General features: G+C 38.8%; 1 protein-coding gene across 1 annotated transcript; it reads left to right on the top strand.

Moving 5' to 3' along the window:
• Positions 1 to 257: 257 nt before the first annotated feature.
• Positions 258 to 21,268, top strand: LOC138211124 (F-BAR and double SH3 domains protein 1-like). The gene is made up of 20 exons (XM_069170766.1): positions 258 to 327; positions 2,536 to 2,633; positions 2,803 to 2,848; positions 4,631 to 4,704; positions 6,524 to 6,668; positions 6,849 to 6,985; positions 7,495 to 7,558; positions 8,384 to 8,512; positions 9,407 to 9,529; positions 10,796 to 10,891; positions 11,531 to 11,647; positions 12,420 to 12,524; positions 14,509 to 14,664; positions 15,548 to 15,676; positions 17,533 to 17,616; positions 18,320 to 18,464; positions 19,124 to 19,224; positions 19,846 to 19,968; positions 20,053 to 20,203; positions 20,286 to 21,268. The coding sequence occupies exons 1-20, from the start codon at positions 307 to 309 to the stop codon at positions 20,450 to 20,452; spliced, it is 2,211 nt and encodes a 736-aa protein (XP_069026867.1). The 5' UTR covers positions 258 to 306; the 3' UTR covers positions 20,453 to 21,268.
• Positions 21,269 to 21,279: the final 11 nt, after the last annotated feature.

The following is a 21,279-nucleotide window of genomic DNA, read 5'->3' as shown; positions in this document are numbered from 1 at the left end:
TGTCCTATTGTTTAATGGTATGAGATGTCTGTGGCTGAGCGCTGGCAAATAATGGAAGTTTCAAATTTGGGTGTAAACCATAAACTGCATCAGTTGAAGCAACTGGTTTCTGCTGCCCTCTAAAGGCTTTATTCAGGGCAACACCAGAGCAGGAAGAAAGAGAGAGCGAGAGAGAGCGAGAGAGAGAGAGAGAGAGAGACAGTTATACATGTACATGTGTGAAAATATTGAGGAAGTAGCAGTGCACCACAGCAGAAACGAACTAAACACAATAACGGACAGAACGGACACTGTCGGCATCCAACCATGCAGCCACCACCCAGAAAGGTAAGGTCAAGCTGTAAAGAGTCCTTACTGACTGAACACACTTTGTGTTTCTACTATTCCACTTCCTTCATTTGTGTTGCATGAATGACATTTACCATACGTACACTGACTCTTCAAGGTTTTTATTAAGTTTTCTAATGATCATGTCTTGTATATTGTCAGGAATTTGAGACATTGACATTTGCAACGTTACTTTTTGTACTCTGACTTGATGTACGTGGAGAGTCCAATGTTTGGTTGTGTTTTTTCTTGCAACTCATAACTCATTTGACTATTTCAAACATTTGCCATTCAGCTGCAAAGTGTATGATTCTGAATGTTCTTCTTGGTATTACTGGCGACCAATTTCTAAGAGAAGGTGCTTGATTCATGATTCCTGCAGCACTGCTGGAATCAACAGAAGGCTTTTATACAAATGTTTTCAGGAGTATATTTTGGAATTATCTTTGAAAATCAACCAACTTAACACTGGTAGAGAGAAAGATGTTTCCCCTTTTTGTTCAAAGAAATAATTACTTTTAATTATTGAGAAATATTTCCACCATTAAGTAACGCAACTTTCGTCACAGCAGACATTTTTCAAAATTGCATTGCAGAAAAATAACACGAATAACAAAATGGAAGAGGGTTATTAACTAATGTTACTGGTGTCACATGCTTTTCCTGCTATGACAAGTTGAAATGTCTGTCCTGAAAAAGGTAGGCACATTCAGCAGTGAAACACTTAGCCAGGACCAGGTCCAAAATGTAAGAAATGTTTCAAATATCTCTACAATGCTCTTGTTTAGTGTAAGTAATAGGCTATTATAAGACACAGGGCACAAGTAAAATAAAGCACATTAAAATGAGTGACCATATGAGTTTAATTATGGATGGACTTCTGTTCTTGGGTCAGGGCAGATCTGGTTTTGAGTTGGATGTAATGGTAGTGAAATTGAATCCGTGCAGGACTCTAACCTCTACCGAGAAAGTCTTGTTTTATTTTGTTAAAAACTACCTGCCCAGTTTTCATTCAAACTTGGTGGAAGGGTGAAGCTGCAAAGAATACCCAATCAAATTTTGGAGCCAAATCATGGACCAGATCCACAAATCATGTTTCACTTCCATTTACATTGCGAGAGTGAGCATCTGGCCAACTTAACGCCATACATTACTTTTGTTTGTCACCCCTGACGTGGTGTTAAGCACATGTGTCACTTCCTGTTGTCAACACAGTGTATTGTGCTGCTGTTTACGGATTTCGGCTGGCTCATAAATCGTAGTTAACTGAAACTAAATCTCCGCAGCAGCGGAATTCGCTGTAATCAAGTGCCTGTTGCTACTTTTCAAGTCGTGTTTACTGCAGACACAAATTCATTGTGTGGGATGGAACGGTTGAGATTAGGGTTAGAGAAAGGTTAGGGACGAGCTGACGTGAAACAATCAATCACAGCACCATACACTGAGTTGGTTTTCCTCTGCACCTTAAGCTCCTACACTCCTGACTAATTTGGTACATATTTCAGGTCCTCTAGTTCAGCATTTAGCAAATACTTCTCTCACTACCTCCCTCTGATTCTCATTCTCTCTATGTGGGGGGCGGGGCTTAACGATTTGGAATCACCGCTCTGCACCTTGAAAAACAACCTATTAGCTGTAGTACATGTGTAGTATATCAGATCCCAGTAATAGACCCGAGATAATATTAGATAACTTTTACTGTATATTCAAAAGTTAAAAAGTTGATCTGTCGTGACCAGTCCCTTTTGACAATTAGCAAAAATATATTAGCATCCTAACATTTTATTGTTTTTACAAAATTAGTCAACAGTCCTAAAATAAGCCTGAGAACATATAAAACTGTTACATTACATACTAACTATAAAACAATATTTAGAACAGAAAAACAGGTGCAGGAAATTGATACTCAGAACCACTTCCACATACTCTTCAATGGATTTACAAGTTGGCTTACTAGCTAACAGAATTTTTTTTGTCACTTTTTTAATCATTAACCTTTTTTTCACTGAAACTGAGACCCTTCTTCAGAGGTATAGTGATGACATTTCATAATTTAAATAAATGTTTGTTGACGGAAAGCTCAGTGTTTAATAAGATGCACTGTCCAGAGCTTTGATCCTGTGTGTGTTTGTGTTTGTGTGTGTTTGTGTGTGTGTGCGTGTGCGTGTGTCTGTGTACATGCATGTGTTTGTATGCGTGTATGTGCAGGTGAAGGAGAGCCAACAAGTGAAACTTGTGTTCTCAGAGCAGCTAAGCAAACTGCAGACCAAACAGCATCAGGACACTGAGCTGCTGGAGGAGATCAGGTATAAAACGCTCTGGCTCTCACCAGACTGCAACTATCTACTCTAAATTCTCCCATATCATCCATCAAGAAAGACAGTTATTGGAAGGGAGATCAATTGAGAATAAAATAAAGTGTCGGATTACATGTCTGATGTGTTTTGTCATATGTTTGTTTCTGTGTTCCCTAAGGTCGTTCAGTAAGCAACGAGCCACTATAGAGAAAGAGTATGGTCAGGTGAGTAAGCATAATCTATTCTAGTCCACCGTTTATTCTGTTACTGACACCTTTTATTGTTTACTGGAAATGCTCATAATTTATTGATTTGCGGTCCCATCTTAGTACCTGAGTGCTGTGTTGTTTCTTGACTTATGTGACTCCAGTATATGTGTGTCAGTGTGTTGCGACACACCATTTGCCATTTTAACTCTCTCTGTGTTTCTTGTCAGTTTTTATATTTTTTGGTTTAACACTATCACCAGATCCAAGTTTCCACCTTTACAGGAAAGAACTAGTTCGAGCTTGATGTGTTTTTGCGCCATGGTGGAGAATGTGTCTCCAACATCTGATAAATGTGTGTGTGTGTGTGTGTGTGTGTGCGTGTGCGTGTGCGTGTGCGTGCGTGTGTGTGTGTGCACGTGTGTGCGCGTGTGTGCGCGCGTGTGTGTGTGTGTGTCCAGTTTTATAAGGCAGGAATAACAAAAAAGGCATCATGCTATTTCCTGAAAAACTCATGAAAGTTATACAATTGCCTGATACACTATCAATCATTAACACTGAGGAGTATTAATACATTTGGATGGTTAAAGGTAAACAAAACTACCTGATGGCTAAAGTTTTTACAAGATGTTGGAGCCAAGAGAAATATATAAAAAAAATTGGAGGTACTTTTTCACAAGTCTACAGTCATGCTAGCAAAGCAGTTAAGTGGCAAAACTAAATGCCACCATCAGCATGTCACAATTCACAAATTGGCACTAAAAGACACCAAACTGAGCTGCCATAGACTCATGGAAATGAGTTTTTGGTATTTGGATAGAAACCAAAAAGACATATTCAAATTTTAACTTGGTGATTGCTTGAGCCTGTAACATCATATTAAGGCAAAAAGGCCATGATGCAGTGATGACAATAGCATGTCAAAAAATAAAAATAAAATAAAGACAGAAAACCATCCTCAAGAATGAATGTGGACTGACCACAGAGTACTGTAAGGTTAGATAAAAATATGTCATAATGAAATGACATGTAAAGCAAATGTACTCCATCATGAGGCCTCGCTAGTTGTTGGATATAGCACAAAGCAATGCAAGGCATTGTGGGTAAAGAATGTTGTCACATCGTCATGAGTTAACACATTTTATGAAAGAGGCCAATGTTTATAGTTGCGATGGTTCAACCCGGGATCACGGGAAAACATGAAACAGACATGTCGGTCCACTACACAAAAAATTGAAATAGCCACGCTTTGGCCTGTCGAGGCATTAAAGTTACATGTTTTCCTGTCGTGGACAAAAATGAAACCAAGTAGAGCCACATAATTTACTGGAAAATGAAAATTAGAGCGAAAAACACGTGGTTGGTTGGGGTCTGGAGAAACAACATGGTTGGAGTTATGAAACAACAAAAAAACTCAACAAAAACTTTGTCACCTCTTGGATTCAAACCTCATTGTCCCGCATGGCAGTCTGTGACTACTGCCACCTAATACCTCCAAAAAAATGTCTTTGTTGCCTGTGTTGCGGGACCTTGGTCACATTATCCCACATCACATGACATTTTACGTGCGTGTAAGTTTCACGCTTTCAAAACGGGTAACTTTCACACCCAGACAGGCCAAAGCGTGGCTATTTCACATTTTGCTGTGATACTGGGTTCAAGTGGTAATAGTGTGCGCAGACAAATATGAGATCGAGTGCACTAAAGAGGGCCTACTCAGCTAAAAGACTTAGTGCTGTCACTAAATGACACATTGGAGTCTTTTCTTTGGGTTGTAATGAAGAAAACTGTTTTTTCTAGGCTCTTCAGAGGTTAGCCGTCCAGTGCCAAAAGAGAGACTGGCAAAGAGGAAATACAGATGCCATCACTTCCGGGTAACAACACACACGTACCGTATTGTACTATGCAACCTACTCATCAGCTGTTTTCTGTTGCACTTTTTGGTGGTCATTTTATTTTGAAAAGCCAACCCTAGACTGGTGGCTCTGTCTACTCTGAGTACATTTTCAGTAAGTGTGGAAAGTTACTTCAGCCAAACAGACCAAGTTAAATAGATGTGCAAAAAGCAATGGTTCAATTTGAGAGCATGCAAATGCAATATGTTGCTTTGTGGGGATGATGCTTGTCCCATTATGTGAAAGAAAAATATTTAGGTCCTTTACTTAAGTAAAAGTACTCTGAAAATACTTCTCCACGAGTAAAAGTCTTGCATTCAAAACCTTATTTTAGGCAAGGCAAAGAAAGTTATTTGTATCGCGCTTTTCAGCAACAAGTCATGCAACATAAATGGCATCATACTTAAGTAACTGTATGTATTATCAGCAAAACTATATTAAGTAAAAGTATGGAAGTAGCACCAGCAAAATAATAGTACTGCTGCATTAATGTGCATGTTATTGCTGTAGTTTGTCAACTTTGTGCTGATTTGATTTACTTTGTGTACTGTTGGTTAGTTTAATAATGCATCGTATTGTTTAAGAGCACCGTCTGGAGTGTCGCTGTCTTTAGGGAACCACATGCGTCTAAAAAGTAAACAACCTCAGAGAAACAGTCCTGTTTTCACCTCTGTGACAAGACATTTCCAGCTAATCCAAGCGAGTTTTTCAATAGTTTATTTTGCTTAAGAAGTAGGAGAATTTTCTCAACCATTTAAGGAACATTTAATTGTTATGTTTATCAGTAAAATTTGAAGATAGCTGAGAAACTGATTGGCTCAAAAGCATGGGCAGAAAGATTATGGCAACAACAAGATTATGAATGAGTTATTTGACAACGTGGGAAAGTGGAAGTGGCGCAGAACAAAGCACAGCAGGATTAATTCACAGAGGTGGAATTAAATTATGACTGAGGTTACAGATCTTCCTCATTGAACTTACGTATAAGCTTCATGTAAAAAGTACAATATTTGGCTCTGACATGTAGTGAAGTAAAAATATAAAGCTATGTAAAATACCTTGACTTTGTACTCCACTTCAGTACTTGAGTAAATGTACTTAGTTACATTCCATCCCCACCCAAAAGATCTCGCAGCAGGCAGTTGACTACATCCAAGATGATTCTGTTAAAGAGTGAATTCAGACAAGTTCCGAAATTGATGATCTTGTTAGCTAACTTGTTTTCAACGTATATTGATCTCTGAAAAAAGGGGAATAAAATGGAGGAGTTAGAAAAGCACAGTAATGTGGCATCATAACCTGCAGACCACATCTGAGTTGCTGGGTCATTTAGGCTGTCATATCAGGTCACTAGTAGAATAAGTATTTTTTTAATGTAACTAATAATTATTGAATATTACCACATGAATAAATGTTTATCAACAAAGTTGCAACAAGATTACTGTTTTTCTGATAAATGTAGATGTCAGCAATGCATGGTTCAGATAATTACAGAATGAGTACAGATTATTAGGAAATATTCTATTAAATATGAACTTTTCACTCATGTAAAATGATGCAAGGTTTAACCAGTCATAATGCTACGACACAGGTATAATTCAAAATAGGAAAGGAAGTTTGAGTTTAGTTGTAATAAACAACTCGCCCAAAACAATTCTTACCAACATAATTAAATACAATAAAGTAGCCCAATGTGGCAGCATTAAATACAAGTTTAATTTCACTCATATGACATGAAAGTGTGGGGAAGTGTATAGTGCACTAGATCAGTTGATGGTACTGTAGTATGTGTTTCCAGGAGTGTGTTTGGTGTGTGGCGGTCCATTGTGGACGCCACCGCCCAGACTGCTGCATCACGACTCGCTGGTGCAGAAGAATATCGCAGACTGATCGGACGAGCCTCTAAAAGTCTCCACAATGCAAAGGACATCCGAGCCAAGAGAGTGAGTCAGTAAACACACAGAGATTAAACACTCAGTAAGAGCATGAAAACAACTACCAGGGGCCATGATGTCTGAATGTGTGTGTGTGTGTGTGTGTGTGTGTGTGTGTGTGTGTGTGTGTGTGTGTGTGTGTGTGTGTGTGTGTGTGTGTGTGTGTGTGTGTGTGTGTGTGTGAATTAGGGCCTGGAACAGCTGCAGAGGGTACAGGGTGAGGTGGTGGATGCTCTGCGGGAGCTGCACCAGGTCAAGAAGAGCTACCACCAACTCAGTCACATCGCCGGCGTTGCCAGAGAGAAAGCTGCTGACGCACACAACAAGTCAGTGTGTGCGAGATAAAGAGACAAATATTTCCCACGTGGCCAATTCATGTGAAGATATGAATAGGCACATGAATGGTTGCTTCTGTAGGTGTTTGACCCCAACAGGCTTGTCAAGCAATTTCACAGTAACAAAGACTGGAGTAATGTGTCTCTATTTGTGGAGAAAGTTTTGGCTGAATCTCATGTTCTCACAATTATATCAAGATAAATACTCTACACCTGCTCCAACATCTGCGCTTTGCAGAGTTTTGCAGAGTTCAAGGCTCACGCATGTTAGGGCCATTGATTGAAGATTCATATAATCAATATTTAGACAACTTTACACCAGTATAGAGCATTAAACAGAAAAAGGATGGTCTGTATTCAGAAAAGTGATGTATTGTGCCGATTGTGGAACAGATTAAATATCACATTTCTGTAAATGTTTCAAGTTATATGTGGCGCCATCTTATATTTTCTGTCGTATATATATTATAAATACAGTATGACTTGATTTTGTCTTCCAGAGCTAGAAAGAGTGAACATGGAATTTTCCACTTCAAAACAGGAATACATAAGATAACTGCTAAGGTATGGATCTGAAATTAATCATCAGAATATATGATATTGTTGGGTTTTTTTACACAGACCAATTAGATTTGTTTGTCCCCTGATTCTGAGGTTTAACTATTTCCACCTTCATGTAAAGTCAAAGTTACTTCAATCACCATTTTCATGATGTGATGTTTTGGCTCTATGTTGTATGATGTATACTAGAGTTACATCAAATACATTTAATTACATAACACTGAATTAAAAAAATTTACTTCCGGGGCTTTACATACTGAGGAAAAAGTATGAAATGTCTCTACAACGCAAGCTCTTAAAGATATTTCACCTTTTATTACTGCTAAAACTGAAACCACAAAAGGCTTTGGTAAAACAAGTGTTAGTTCAGTAGGCTCTCTTTCTGTGTGGCCCAGGACGCTTTTCTGTAAACACTGCTAAAACAACGTGGCCATATGTTTCCTAGACCGCTTTCAAATGTGATCTAAGCATATCAGATCTCAACACATCTCTTGGTGTGTTCACACCTCTATTCAGAGTTGTCAACTCAGGATCGGATTACCCGGTTGCAAAAAGGTGCATCAATCTTAAGCAGTGGCAGCCTGGTTCATTTAAATGGTCTGGGAACTTATTGCACAACTGGATGGGTTTTTATCTTTTTGTTTTTCATTATCAAAACATCTAAGAATAACCTTTAGACTCTGACTGGTCATAAACACTTGATAAACTTATAATAAAGGAATATAAGATTTAGATTTAGCGATGGTTTATAAGCAACACATAAGGTTTTTGATGTCTTTTATTTTCCACTTGAACTCTGTGTGTGCATGTGTGTGTGTTTATTTGCAGCTTAGCGCGAGGCTGAAAGAGTGTGACGACCGTTTGATTGAAGTCCGCAATGAATATTTACTAATGTTAGCAGCAGTCAACACTCATCAACAACACTACTACGCAAACGACTTACTGCTTATTATGGAGGTAACACACAATCTCAAACACACTGACACACACAAGGAGGAGGAAAGGAAGTGAAAAACCCTTCAATGAGTTCTATGTCTGAACACTGAGCACATAACTTACTGATACTGCTCATGTTCATCTCACTCATATGTTAAAGTGTTGCACTGATATTATTTGCCGTGTTTGTAATAATCAGTGTTAAGAAAACTTCATCCCATAGTTTGTCTTCCTCATTACCTCATCCACTGGCAATAAACTGCTCAGATGTTTTTGATCGGGAATGATCAGCATGTTTACTGGGGAGGAAAGTGACCAAATATTAACTTCTGAAGGGAAATATTTTTCTTTTACTTAACTTGCATTAATCATGATAGTGGCTTGTGATCATACTATATTTTGTCAAGTTAGTAATCGTTCGCCATAGACCTATTAAAAAACAACACAACCAAAAATATAGTACAAAATAACAAAGACACAACGGCATACAAAAAATGCCAGTTATTTGTGAAAACACTGGGTTTGACCCAAAATACTCGAGTCACCCCAACACCTGAGAGAACTCGGCTTAAATAAGAGTCAGTTATATTTTGGTAATTCAATATTTTTTTTAAAGCTGCTCCTTTTGTTGTGATTGTGCTCAGGAAAGTGAGCCACTTCTCAATAATGGTTTCCTGGAGGCTTGAATGTATAGTCTGCTGTGTACTTGTACTCTACCGGAATATGCAGACCATTGGAAACACACTGCACATAACGTAAAGGGTTGGGAGTTCAACAGGGGCCCGGCAGCAAAATGATTCATTGGAAGATGTTTATCTGGTAGTGCACATTGAATTAAACATTGCTGTTAAAAATGGTTTTGAAATCATTTGAATTCATGAAAACTGACTCTTGTCCTTTTACTTCCCTCATCAGCAAATGGACAGTGATATTTATGATGATTTCAGGTGCCATTTCACCCTGCTGTGTGGGACAGAGATGGACACCTGTCAGGCCTCACACAAGCAGTACAGCAGAATATGGGACAATGTTTCCAAGGTTTGCATTGTATGTGTGAATGTGTGTGGAAGTGTACAAATTAAACACCCAATGTGTACAGTACAGTATATACAGTATAGACAATGTACAATAGTGAGTCTCTCTATATATTAGTAATCGTAATATAGAAAGTTTGGTGTATGCAAATGCCACTGAAGTTGTGATTTTTGGATTGAAGTATGAGAAAAAAACTGGTGGAGAAAATGGCCTTGTGAGAAAAATAATATTATGTGCATTGACATGAAGCAAACTTTCCAGTTTTATGTCCATCTCTATTCTAAAGGGTTTTGCAGAGGGGTTGTTTATACATCATTCACTGTCTGATTTTATTTAAAGTTTCATTTGTATTTGCCTCTTATCTAAAATATGATATGTTATGGAAGCAAAAAAAAGCCCAAAACCTTAAAGTTGACCTGTGGATTGTGAGTCTCTGAGACATGTTGTGCTTTATAGAAAATTCCAATCAGAATGGGGTTTTTTTTATTTTGAAAAAAAAAAAAAAAAAAACATTTCCAGCACTGGTCATATTTGCAATTTGTAAAAAAACAACAACACTGTTTTCACCTGCGCATATCAAACTGGGAATTTTTTTGGGGTTGTAATAATTCACAATATTATCCACATTGCTTTGTGATTTTTTTATTTCTCCAGAACCACTTCAGCTTCACTTTGATTTGACTATGAGTTGTTTAATCGCTGGTACCACAGCGGTTTTTGAGACCAGATATAAGACATTCCTCACCTCCTCTCTGGAGGAGATGTAGCTGAGGGTCGCAGGTGGGTGACGGAGAGAAGGAAGGAATGAAGGAGAGATCAGACAGACTGCGTTTGACACGAAGGACAAAGAGAGAGGACTAACTTTCAGATGTTCAGAGAAAAGAAGAGAGGATGGCAAGATCACTGGTACAACCACAAGGTTGAAGCGTTAAAAAAGAAAAGAAAGAGAAATTCAACACAAAATGTCTGAAGTAGCATGTGAGTGCAAACTGAGGGATCACAAACTGTGTGGTTAAAGGGCATTTGAACACATGTTTATACCGATTCAAAGCCGGTGGAGGTGAACACACTGTGTTCTTTGTGCACTTAGAAAGGGCATTTCAACCCTTTGTGACAAATTCTGGAGTATTACAGTGAAGCAACTGAGGATGGATCTTTCTTCTGGGGTGGTGGTGGTGGTGTATATGTGTGTGTGTGTGTGTGTGTGGGGGGGGGGGGGGTATACATGTTTTTATTGTTCTGAACAGCGATTGGTTGTTGTGTTACCAGGTGACCAGAGAGAGAAACGTCCAGCAGTTTCTGCAGGAATCGCTTTCCTTCACCAAAACACCTGAATTCACCTTCCAACCTGCTACAAGTGACAAGGTGTGTATGTGTGTGTTTAAGTGTACAATTTCAGTTTGAATTTTTCAAACGCAATGAATGATTTTGACCACACTTTGGGGCCGACCCTGGTTTGTAGGATCCAGGGTTCAATTTTCATTTTAGAGCTAATTTTAGACTTTAATAAACACATTTGGAGGTGTCAAAGATAGACATGCTGTGATGATTTAACAGTAAATTCCATTTTACTGCAATGATAAATTAATATAATAATAAATACTAAGTTACAGTTGAGTTTTAGTGATTTTAAAGTTGGTTAAGTCGTCATTAAATGTTTTATAATAATATATCATAATGAGATGATTGTGTGTATCATTGTTTTGATGAAAAATGTAATCCTCTAAGTCAAGAATAAAAGGACGGAAGAAACACCTTACAATATAATGCAGTTTGACAACCAGAGCCAATACATCAGTGCATTACACAGATGTCTACAGATGTACTCAAACAGCTGTATAGGAGAATACGTGATGAATTAAAAATGAATAAAACTCAGCTTGAGCCTGCTGTTCACATTCATGGTGAGGTTCCTTCATCTGGCGTTTCTTATACAGATGTCAAACAGACAAAGTGTGAAATTTAGAAATAAAGATTTGGGATGTTCTTCTCCCCACTTCACAGGCGTCTGCTCTGCAGGATGTTTGTGCTTCAGAAGAGGAGGGCTGTCTGGTGAAGGAGGCCAAGAAATGGGCCACGAAGGCTGCCAAGGACTACAAGATTGTTGCCCATGGAGAGCGGGTTAGATGTGCTGATGTAGCAGAAATGTGTGAAGCAGTGGGTCTTGGCAGGTCGTCTACTGTATTGCTTCTAATGTCTCTATTTTTAAGGCATCTCTTTGTCTTTTATGGGTTGGTCCTTTTGATTATGTAGATATTTTCTTCTGTAAATGGAAACGTGTAATAAAAATCCACACTAGATTCACCATCTCTGGGTGACATGCCCTTCATCATGTCCTTAATATCATTAATCATTCAATTGGTCCAGTGTCTTCACCAATGGTTTTAGCAATGGAAAATATGTGTTTTTGCTTCTCTACAGTCCTAATGTTTGCATGTCAAATAAAAATTTTTTTTTATAGTTAAATCATAATGGCTTTATTTGGGTGAAATTTTAATTAGTTTAGGTTATTAATGTAGAAATACTTTCATCTCAAAATGAGGAAAGATGCTTTCTACTAGATTTAGCTACTAGCTACTTTCCATCTGCAGTCCTTAGACAAGTAATTTTATTAATGTGATATGAGGATGATGTAGCTCCACTAGATTTCTCAGTTGTATTCACTGTATTGTTCTGCTATCTACTGCTTCACACATTTCAATAAATGGATAAGATCAAGATAAACTTTGGCATGCACAACTGCTCTGAGAACTTCCTGTTTTCTTCCTGAATTAGTGTTAAACATGTTGCGCTTAAAATGAGAAATAAAAGTGTTTTATGTTTGTAATTCTATTCTCACAAGGAGCTGTTTATCTCCCTGGTTTCTCTCTTTGTCTCTGTTTCTCTCTGTCAGGCTCTACAGGTGTTAAAGAGCCGGCTGAAGCTGTTGTCAGGGGAGACGGGGCTCAGTGTGGAACAGAAGATAGCAGAGGTGCAGGAGAGTGTCAGAAAAGCAAAGGTACTTGTTTTTAAATGTGATGTTTCTCTAAAAGACTGAAAAATCCAACACTCAGCAGGTTAGGTATGGGGCTACAACAGTGACATTCAAGTTTGGCATTGAAAATAAAACCGGGTGTTGAAAACAAAACCTGAAACTGAAAAAGGAAACATCCATCCATCCATTATCTGTTCCCGCTTTATCCTGAACAGGGTCACGGGGAGAGAGGGGGGGAGGGGGCTGGGGGGCTGGAGCCTATCCCAGCTCACATTGGGCGAAGGCAGGGAACACCCTGGACAGATCACCAGTCCATCACAGGGCCGCATAGAGACAGACGGAAACAAAGACCATTCACGCTCTCATTCACACCTAAAGGAAATTTGTAGAACCACCAAATAACCTGAGACGCATGTTTTTGGATGGTGGGAGGAAGCCGGAGAGAAGAAAAAGGAAACATTGATATTGAAATACTAATCTTGGAAAAAGTTGTATTTCAGCTGATGGAAAAATGACCCAGAGGAAACAATAATATTTAGGGCAATTTTAAGTTTTCTTTAATGTGTAGAAGAAAGTATGTAAGCTTATAAAAAACTGAATAATAATAAAATAATAATGAAAATTTAGCTTGGCACTTGAAAAGCATAACTGGAGAGGGTTTACATGGAAAAAACACAATAAAAAGCATCAGGTGTGATATGTGTGTGTCAGGTGTGATGGTGTGTGACATGACTAAAGGTGACTGCTTTAATAACACTAACTGAGGAGCTTGGTTCATTTTTTATTTTCATCCTAATACATTAGATCTAGTCAAATGTGTTAAAATTTGTATTTACAATCTCTAATCTTGAGATCTTTAAAAATCTGACAGGCCTTTTTATGTTTTGTTGTCCTGACAACACCAGGTTATTTCATTTAAATTTTCATATTGTCCTCTGGTGGGAGAATGTTTAACCCATGGTGGTAATTCACAGTAAGAGACCCTTGACCTTAATACTGTGTCTATCTGAGGAACCTCTCCCCTCATACCAAAGGCGTCCGTGTTTTTCTTTTTCCGTTTTCAGGTTTTCATATAAGCCTGCATAGCAGCAAAAAAAAAAATAGCAGCATACAGAGTTCAGACATCAAATTTCCAGTTGGAAGCAGAGCAGCATGTGGATGTGATTAACACGGTGTCAACCAGACTCATCACTGTCTTGAGTGCAGCAGCCTGTCCCTTTCAGTCTCTGTTGGGTCTGCTGATGAGAGAGCAGTTTTTTTTCCTAGCATTGCTGCTCCTAGTCTCTTATACATTTTTTATTGCACCAGCTTCAATTTTCTTCATATTTTTCATAACTTACTTATGTCCCTCCAGTTTGTTATATAGTTACGAGTACACGTGGTTACTCTGACACAGATGTATGGTGCCTCTTCCTTAACAGGGAAACAATGACCGAGTGCTGGTGACAGGCTGTCTGCGTTTAATATGAACCATTGTTACTGTCGTGATACTAAATATACTTTGTAAACATACAAGTCTTAATTTCTACTTTTCGCAATAGTCTTCTGAAGTAGGGGTGTGGGTGGCTGTCCCAGCATTACTTCAAATATCCGTGTCCTCCACTCTCATCCCAGGCAGAAATGTGTCCATGAAAAAACAGAAAATCAGTAGTTCTTTCTTGCATTGTTCCCAAGATACAGACACTGGATTATTTTGATATTGAAGAAACACAAAAAAATGACAACTTTTAGGGAAGTTATAAAAGCGCTTGTTTTCCCTGTGATTTTTATGCACATATATGGCTATTTGTTTATCATTTTTTTACATGACAATGTCCTCTGGAAGTAAATCCCACTGAATCTAAAAATTCCATTGAGTTATAACTTTCAGTGAAACCCCTGACTTAATATAGGCACATTTACCCTGATAAAAGCACAACTATCTGATTCATATAGACTGTCAGATTGTAGAAATCATAATCGCCTATGCAGAACATGTCTGTGTGTCTGAGTATTATTGGTTTCTCAGCTCAGCAGGGTGAAGGCCGAAGCTCGTTTGACTCTGCTGTCAAAGAGCATCACAGGAATTGAACAATGGCTCCACAACGCCATGAAGCAGGCAGAGGAGGAACTGGAGAGAGAGAGACGCCTCAGTGAGCAGAGGAAGTCCACTGAGGACTTCTCGGTATGTAAACGCACACAAACAAACACATATTAAATGTATTTTTCCAGTTCTGGAAAAGTTCTGGAATTTGAGAGAAATTGTCCTGAAATTATGAAATTGTCAACTTTTGCTGGGAGCTCACTCTTTAGATCTTTACAACAGCAGCCAAAACAAAGTTCATGGACCAGGGGACAGTGCTAAGAAGCAGGATGTGGGTAACTTCAGGTTGAACTCTGGGTTATGATGATGGCTCACTTCTTACCAAGATGCACTGCCATTGACCCCCAAATGCTGCTTCATAGGACGGGCCTCAGAACTGTGTGAGGACCAGACCCTCTGCTGCAGGACTCCTTGTCCTTCACGTGGCTGTAAAGAGGTCTTTGTGACTCTGGCTCAATGACTGGACTCATTTTAATGTGGCAAAAGGAATTTGGTAGTGATCAGATATGCATGATGGATAAAAATCTGAACATCTACAGTACCTAAAGGCATTGTACATTACTGCATGTTTTAAAGGCAACTGCTACATGCAAGAACTCGTTAGTCTAGTTCCTGATTTTTGTGGGTCATGGCAGCTTTATGTCACAGCTTTATGTCCCCTTAGTTCATTTCTTAGTTAGGGAAGCTATGGTGGATCATTGGTCTAAGAAAAGGTTAATCAGAACCTGAGAACCTCTGTCTGCTACTTCTCTAATCTTATGAAGGAGCCTAGAGGTGCTTTTTCTTAATTGTGAGGCCAGTAAGAGGTGTAAACATACAAGTATATCAGGCTTTGGATAAAAACACTATACTTGTGTTGCATTGTTAGCATTTAAAAACATGAATAAAGGAGGAAGGATCAAACAGATATTTGGCTTTCTGGTAATGTGTCACGTTGGTGCGTTTTATGTGTGTTGCGTTCCAGGAGGACGAGTTTGAGCTGACTGACTTTGAGGACTACGATGACGACCAAGGAGACATCTTCGCAGATCCGGTGTCAGCATCTGGAGTGTGTGTTTACCCAGCAGCCTGCAGAGTTATCTACAGCTATCAGGTAGAGATCAGTACAATGGAAACTTTTTACATACAGTTTAAAGTGGATTTAACAGACAAATTACAGTGAAATGACCCCTGTGTGTACAGGAGTGTTGTGTTCTGCATTGTAGCCCAGCCAATGGCTAACAACCTCACCAGGAAATTAGCTAATCTCACACACACACACACACACACACACACACACACACACACACACACACACACACACACCAATTCTCAAGAATGACAACATGTCAATGTCATTCTAATTGCAGTTGGTAAATTCAGAAAATAGTTCGGGAAAATCTTTAAAAATCATTTGCATGTGTCTTTCATTTTACTAAAAGCATGTTCATGTCTTATATAAGTTTGAGGTATATTCAAATTTACTGTGGCCCCAACCAGGTAAATTATCAAACTTCCATGAGGTTCATAATAAGGTTGTCAAACAAGCCTGTGTTTGATCCTTAGACAAAGACATTTAACACAACTCTGAACAAATATTTTCAGCCTAAATGAATAAAAAAAAATCAGATTGTCACAAAATACCACTCTAAATTAATCATTTGATTAAGTCCTGATTTAAACTTAGTAGAACATGTCCATTAATGATTTGATGAATTTCCCATGTTCCTCTGACTTACTCCTTACACCTGTGTGAACTTATGGCAAGCTGACTCTGTACATCCTTCATAAAGTACCTTAGAAATTAAAAAGAGGCGGCAAAAATGCCAAAGACAAGTCTATTTATCAGATTAGCAAAAAGCTCTGTCCTCCTTCCTCCATATTTGGATATGTTGCCAAAATATTCAACGGAGGATTTGTGACTGCCAGCAGATGGCGAACAGGTAGATCCAGGAAGACCAGCAGCAGAGAGGATCTCATAATTGTGTGTAAAAAAGGGAGAATCTGCAGAAAAAAAAATCACTTCGGTGGTCAACAAGAATAATTAGATATGACTCAATTCAAAGACCAGTCAAAGGAGGATCAACAAATATGGACACAGGAAGAGTTATATGGTGGAAAGTTTACATAAGCTCAAAATAGCAAGTATTACATTTTCAAAAAAAACATGCAGAGAATAACAGAAACTTTCTGAGATATTTTAACATCAGTTCAAATTCAACCTACATGGATCTTATGGTATATTTGAGTATGGAGAACGCCAGAGAAGGAACTAGAACCAGACTGCAATGAGGTCATTATAAAGCATGTAGGTGGGACCATCAAAGTCTTACAAGGTGTAGGTGAACTTTTATTTATTGATGGGACTGAAGTGTAAACTGTCAAAAACATCTTCAAGCAACAGAAGCAGATCTTACAGCATGATAATGATCTGATGCTTACCAGCCGTCTGTTGCAAGAATATTTTGCCCGGAAGAAAATCTCAGTATTAAATTGTGAAGCTCTGAACTGAATCCCAAAGTGGGGAACTTGTTGATGCTCCAGAGTAGAACAACTGAACGCTTTTCTGTTTGAAAGGTGGAGGAAACCTTCAATGCAGCTTTTAAAGAAACTGGTTCATTTCATGCCCGGACGCTGTCAAGCATTCCTAATAGTTAAGGGTGACAAACTAAATACTAAAACAATGAATTGAGGATTGTTAGTGGAGCCAGTATTTTTTGTTTAGATAGTTTCTATTTCGAAGTTTTATGATTTACAACATGAACTTTTTTTTTGCATGAGTGTGCTTGTGTTATCTTTCTTTAAAACAAATGGCCTCATCTTTCACATTCTGTTATCTCACGTTTGATGCGTATCTTAAGTCTCTAAATAGTTTTTTGATCCACTGTAAATACAATAGTTATATACAGGCAGGGATACATATTATATAAATAATTCATAAAAATGACAGGTGTTTTACCTCTTTTATAGGCAAGCCAATCAGATGAGCTGTCAGTCATAGAGGGGGAGGAGCTACAGGTGATAGAGGACGGAGACATGGAGGACTGGCTGAAGGTAACAAGATTAGCTTTTTAAGTAAAACAAAATATTTTAATTTTCAAGAATGCTTTCATGAATTAATCATCATTTAAAGTGGAGTTACTCATTGTGCAGCTCGTGAGCTGCATGTGGCTCACCAAGCCTTAATTAACTGTTCACATGGCAGCAAATAATCATCTGATAATACGGCTATTATGCACTATTCATAAAACACTCAAAACAGCTACAATATTCATACACCAGATGGCAATGCAACAGAGGCAACAAATGACATTTTTCACTGGTATAAGCAGGCATGAGGGCTTGGGGGCATTGGTCACAGACTGCCATGCAGGATGATGAGTTGTTTGTTTGTTTTTTAACCCCAACCTATGCTGCAACCTTTTCTATGTACAGTGCCCTTTCAAAATGGTGTTGTTGCTTCAGGCCTTTGAATTTGAACTCAAGATACAACAATGAGACAAAAGTAGAGACCTGCTTAAGTTTTATTTCATTCTATTTACATGCACATATAATTTAAATATATATGTTTATTAAAGATTTGGATCTACAGCAGAATGAAATCTATCTGAACTGGTGACATATTGTTTCAAAGTAAAATTGGCTCTCCTGTTGACTGTTTCCTGCCAGTGGGGCTCTTGAGGAAACAACATGTGCATTACGCTGTGTTTTCCAGTGTCTCATCTGCACTACTGTACACCTGTCTCTGTCTGTGCAGGTGTGTAACTCGTGTGGTCAGGTAGGGTACGTTCCCGAGCGCTATGTCGAACTCCTGTGTCTACCAACAGAGGATGCTGCTCAACTGGACAGCTCATTCAGCTCCACCTCATCCACAGGGACTAAAGAGAGGGCAGGGAGTAGAGGTGAGGCATTTGTGGCTGCACGTGTGGGTTTATTCTAACACGGAACACGTCAGTAGTTAGTCATATTCCTTATTGTGTGATGTATACGTAATATACACCGCTGCAGAGGTGAAACACACAGAACTTCTACACTCTGTCTTCTGTATCAGGCTGTGGAAATAAAATATTTTCTTTGCTTTTATCATGTTTTACATTGTAAAGAAATACTGACCACATCAAAACTGTTGTTGTTAGGATTTCCAAATTACTCATTAAAAACCCTCCAGTTGATCCAAAATGCTGCAGCAAGAGTACTGACAGGATTTATCAAGAGAGATCATATTTCTCCAGTTTTAGCTTCTCTTCACTGGCTTCCTGTGAAATCAAGAATAGAATTTAAAATTCTTCTGATGACTTACAAAGCTCTTCATGACCAGGCTCCATTGTATCTTAGAGATCTTATAGAACCATATAATCCTAGCACAGCACTTCTCTCTCAGTACGCTGGTCAACTTGTGGTTCCCAGAGTTTCCAGAAGTAGAATGGGAGGCGGAGCTTCAGTTTTCAGGCTCCTCTCCTGTGGAACCAGCTCCCAGTTTGTGTTCGAGGGGCAGAAACCCTCTCTAGCTTTAAGGTTAGACTCAAAACTTTCCTTTGTGTGTCTGTGTGATTTGTCTCAGGTGTAGCCAGAGCTCTGTACCCCTACCAGGCTCAGAGTGCCGAGGAGCTCTCCTTCCAGGAGGGGGCACTAATCCACCTGATGCGCTATCGGCATGGTGAGGTGTGTGTGGTGTAAAATATATTCTAAACCCAAAGCCTTCAAAATCAGTTTAAAATCGGTCTTAAAAAGCCAACGAAGCCAACATGCTCAGAGAAAAGCAGCCTGCATTGAGAATCATGTTCTGGTAATCCCTGTCAGCTTATAAAGTCATAAAATCAAAGAAAATCTTTAAATGTTTGTCGGCTGTAGAGCCGCGGCACACTGGGGTCTTCTTTCATGAGCCTCAGCTGGACTTTAGTTTTCTGGCTCAGTTTTGATTGGCAGATTTAAAAATGCACAACACATCTAATAGCTTAAGTTGTTTCAAAGATACACAGGAATACGTGAGCCTGAAGGTTTATTCTTAACCTTGAGAGCTGTTGATTTATAAATTATTTCAACTCAAGGTCCACTTACTTGCTTTTTTCCCCAAGCTTTGAATCACATATCACAGTCTTCATCAGCGAATGGGAGTTTTTTCATTTTTCAGGAAGTTTAGATTGTCTTGTCTCTCGTCTCTGATGACGGTCATGAGATTTGGTTGGAAGCTCTGAAAAAAACTTCTTAGTGGACTTTAAGTTTTGCTGTGTGTTCACATTGGGGCTTTATTTGGTGTAACTACCTGAGTGTTCTGTTTTTTAGGTGGATGATGGTTTTTGGGAGGGAGAGCTGAATGGACAGATCGGTGTCTTTCCATCATTAGTGGTAGAAGTCGTGCATGATGAAAGGGAGCAGGAGGAGGAAAAGGAGGAGGAAGAGGAGGAGGTGAGATTGGATTCACACATGCTCATATTAAACTGCCCAGGGTTATTGTTCATCTGTTTTTCTTACATTTATTTTTCTCTCCAGCCCCTTCCAACACCAACCATGCCTCCCTTCTCACCGACCAGCCCTTCAACTCCTGGCTGCAGTTCAGCACTTAGTGCTACTCCCCCTAGTGGTGTGGAGGACAAACAGGAGGTTCCCGTGGAAGTGCCAGGCCTTGCAGGAAACAGATTAGGTAGTCAGAGCATTGTGTCATTATTTCCTCGATAAAATGTTTTATTCAAAGTGCTAATGGTTTAATCTGTGATTCTGTTCAGAGGCTGGAGCCAGTACCCACAGTCCTCCAGAACTCTTGAGCTGTCGACTAAGGCCAGTATGTGCTATTATAAAAATACTAAATTTGCTGTATAAGAGTATATGTTTGGGCATAAAAACTAAAATAAATATTTTTGGGGGGATATCTTTGAGGAACAGGGATCAGTGATAATTAACACATTTGTCCATCTTCTCTCTGCATCGTTTCAGTGTCGAGCACCCCCCCGTCCTCCAACACAGAAGACTTCAGCTCAACCATGAGACAAATACTGGAGCCACCGTCAACGTTCACAGGAATACGTGACTTGTTTCGGCCCAACGATGCTTTGTGCCTTGGCAGTGCTAGCTTTCAACAGGTACTCTCATTGTCATCAATGGATGAGATCACATTAAATCTGTCACAAGTACAGCAGTTGCTAATACAAATATGTGTACTACCCAACATGTAATATTTAAGTAGAACCATAATGTATTTATTAAATAATTTAATAACTGGAAAGCTTACTGAATACTTGCTGTGGCTCATTCACTAAATAAAATGTTGTGCATGTAGTACTGTGGTTCCTACTGATAGAAGACTAATGTTCCTTTTTGGAAAATTTAGGATAAAACCTTATGGCATCCAGCTGATCATTTTTTATCTTTTTGCAACTAAATGAGCCTCTGAAGTGACTTTAAAGATATTGAATCCCCCTGGTTCTGTTATTTTCTAATAGAATTATGAGTCAATGTCCAGTTACTCTGTATGAAGACTGTGTAAGTAGCGTTCATATAAGTTTGTTAGTTGTACTCGGGAAAGGGACTATTCAGATCTTATTTTTTTCCCAAAAATATATATATCTTTTACATTTCTCCAAATGCAAGTCAGCTGTGTCAAACATTTTACAAATTCATCTTGACCATGGTGGTCTTCTTTATCTGTTTTTAGGAAAGAGGTCACAAATGTAAATATTTTTTTATTTAAGACTAAAATGTCTTGTTTCGGTGGCTGCCTGC

The sequence above is a fragment of the Embiotoca jacksoni genome, unplaced genomic scaffold (assembly GCF_022577435.1).
Source record: "Embiotoca jacksoni isolate LCO1_2020_lvr unplaced genomic scaffold, fEmbJac1.0.p SCAF_5, whole genome shotgun sequence".
NCBI classification, from domain to species: Eukaryota; Metazoa; Chordata; class Actinopteri; family Embiotocidae; genus Embiotoca; species Embiotoca jacksoni.
The sequence above is the reverse complement of the archived record's forward strand: the minus strand, read 5'-3'. Positions and strand labels throughout refer to the sequence as shown.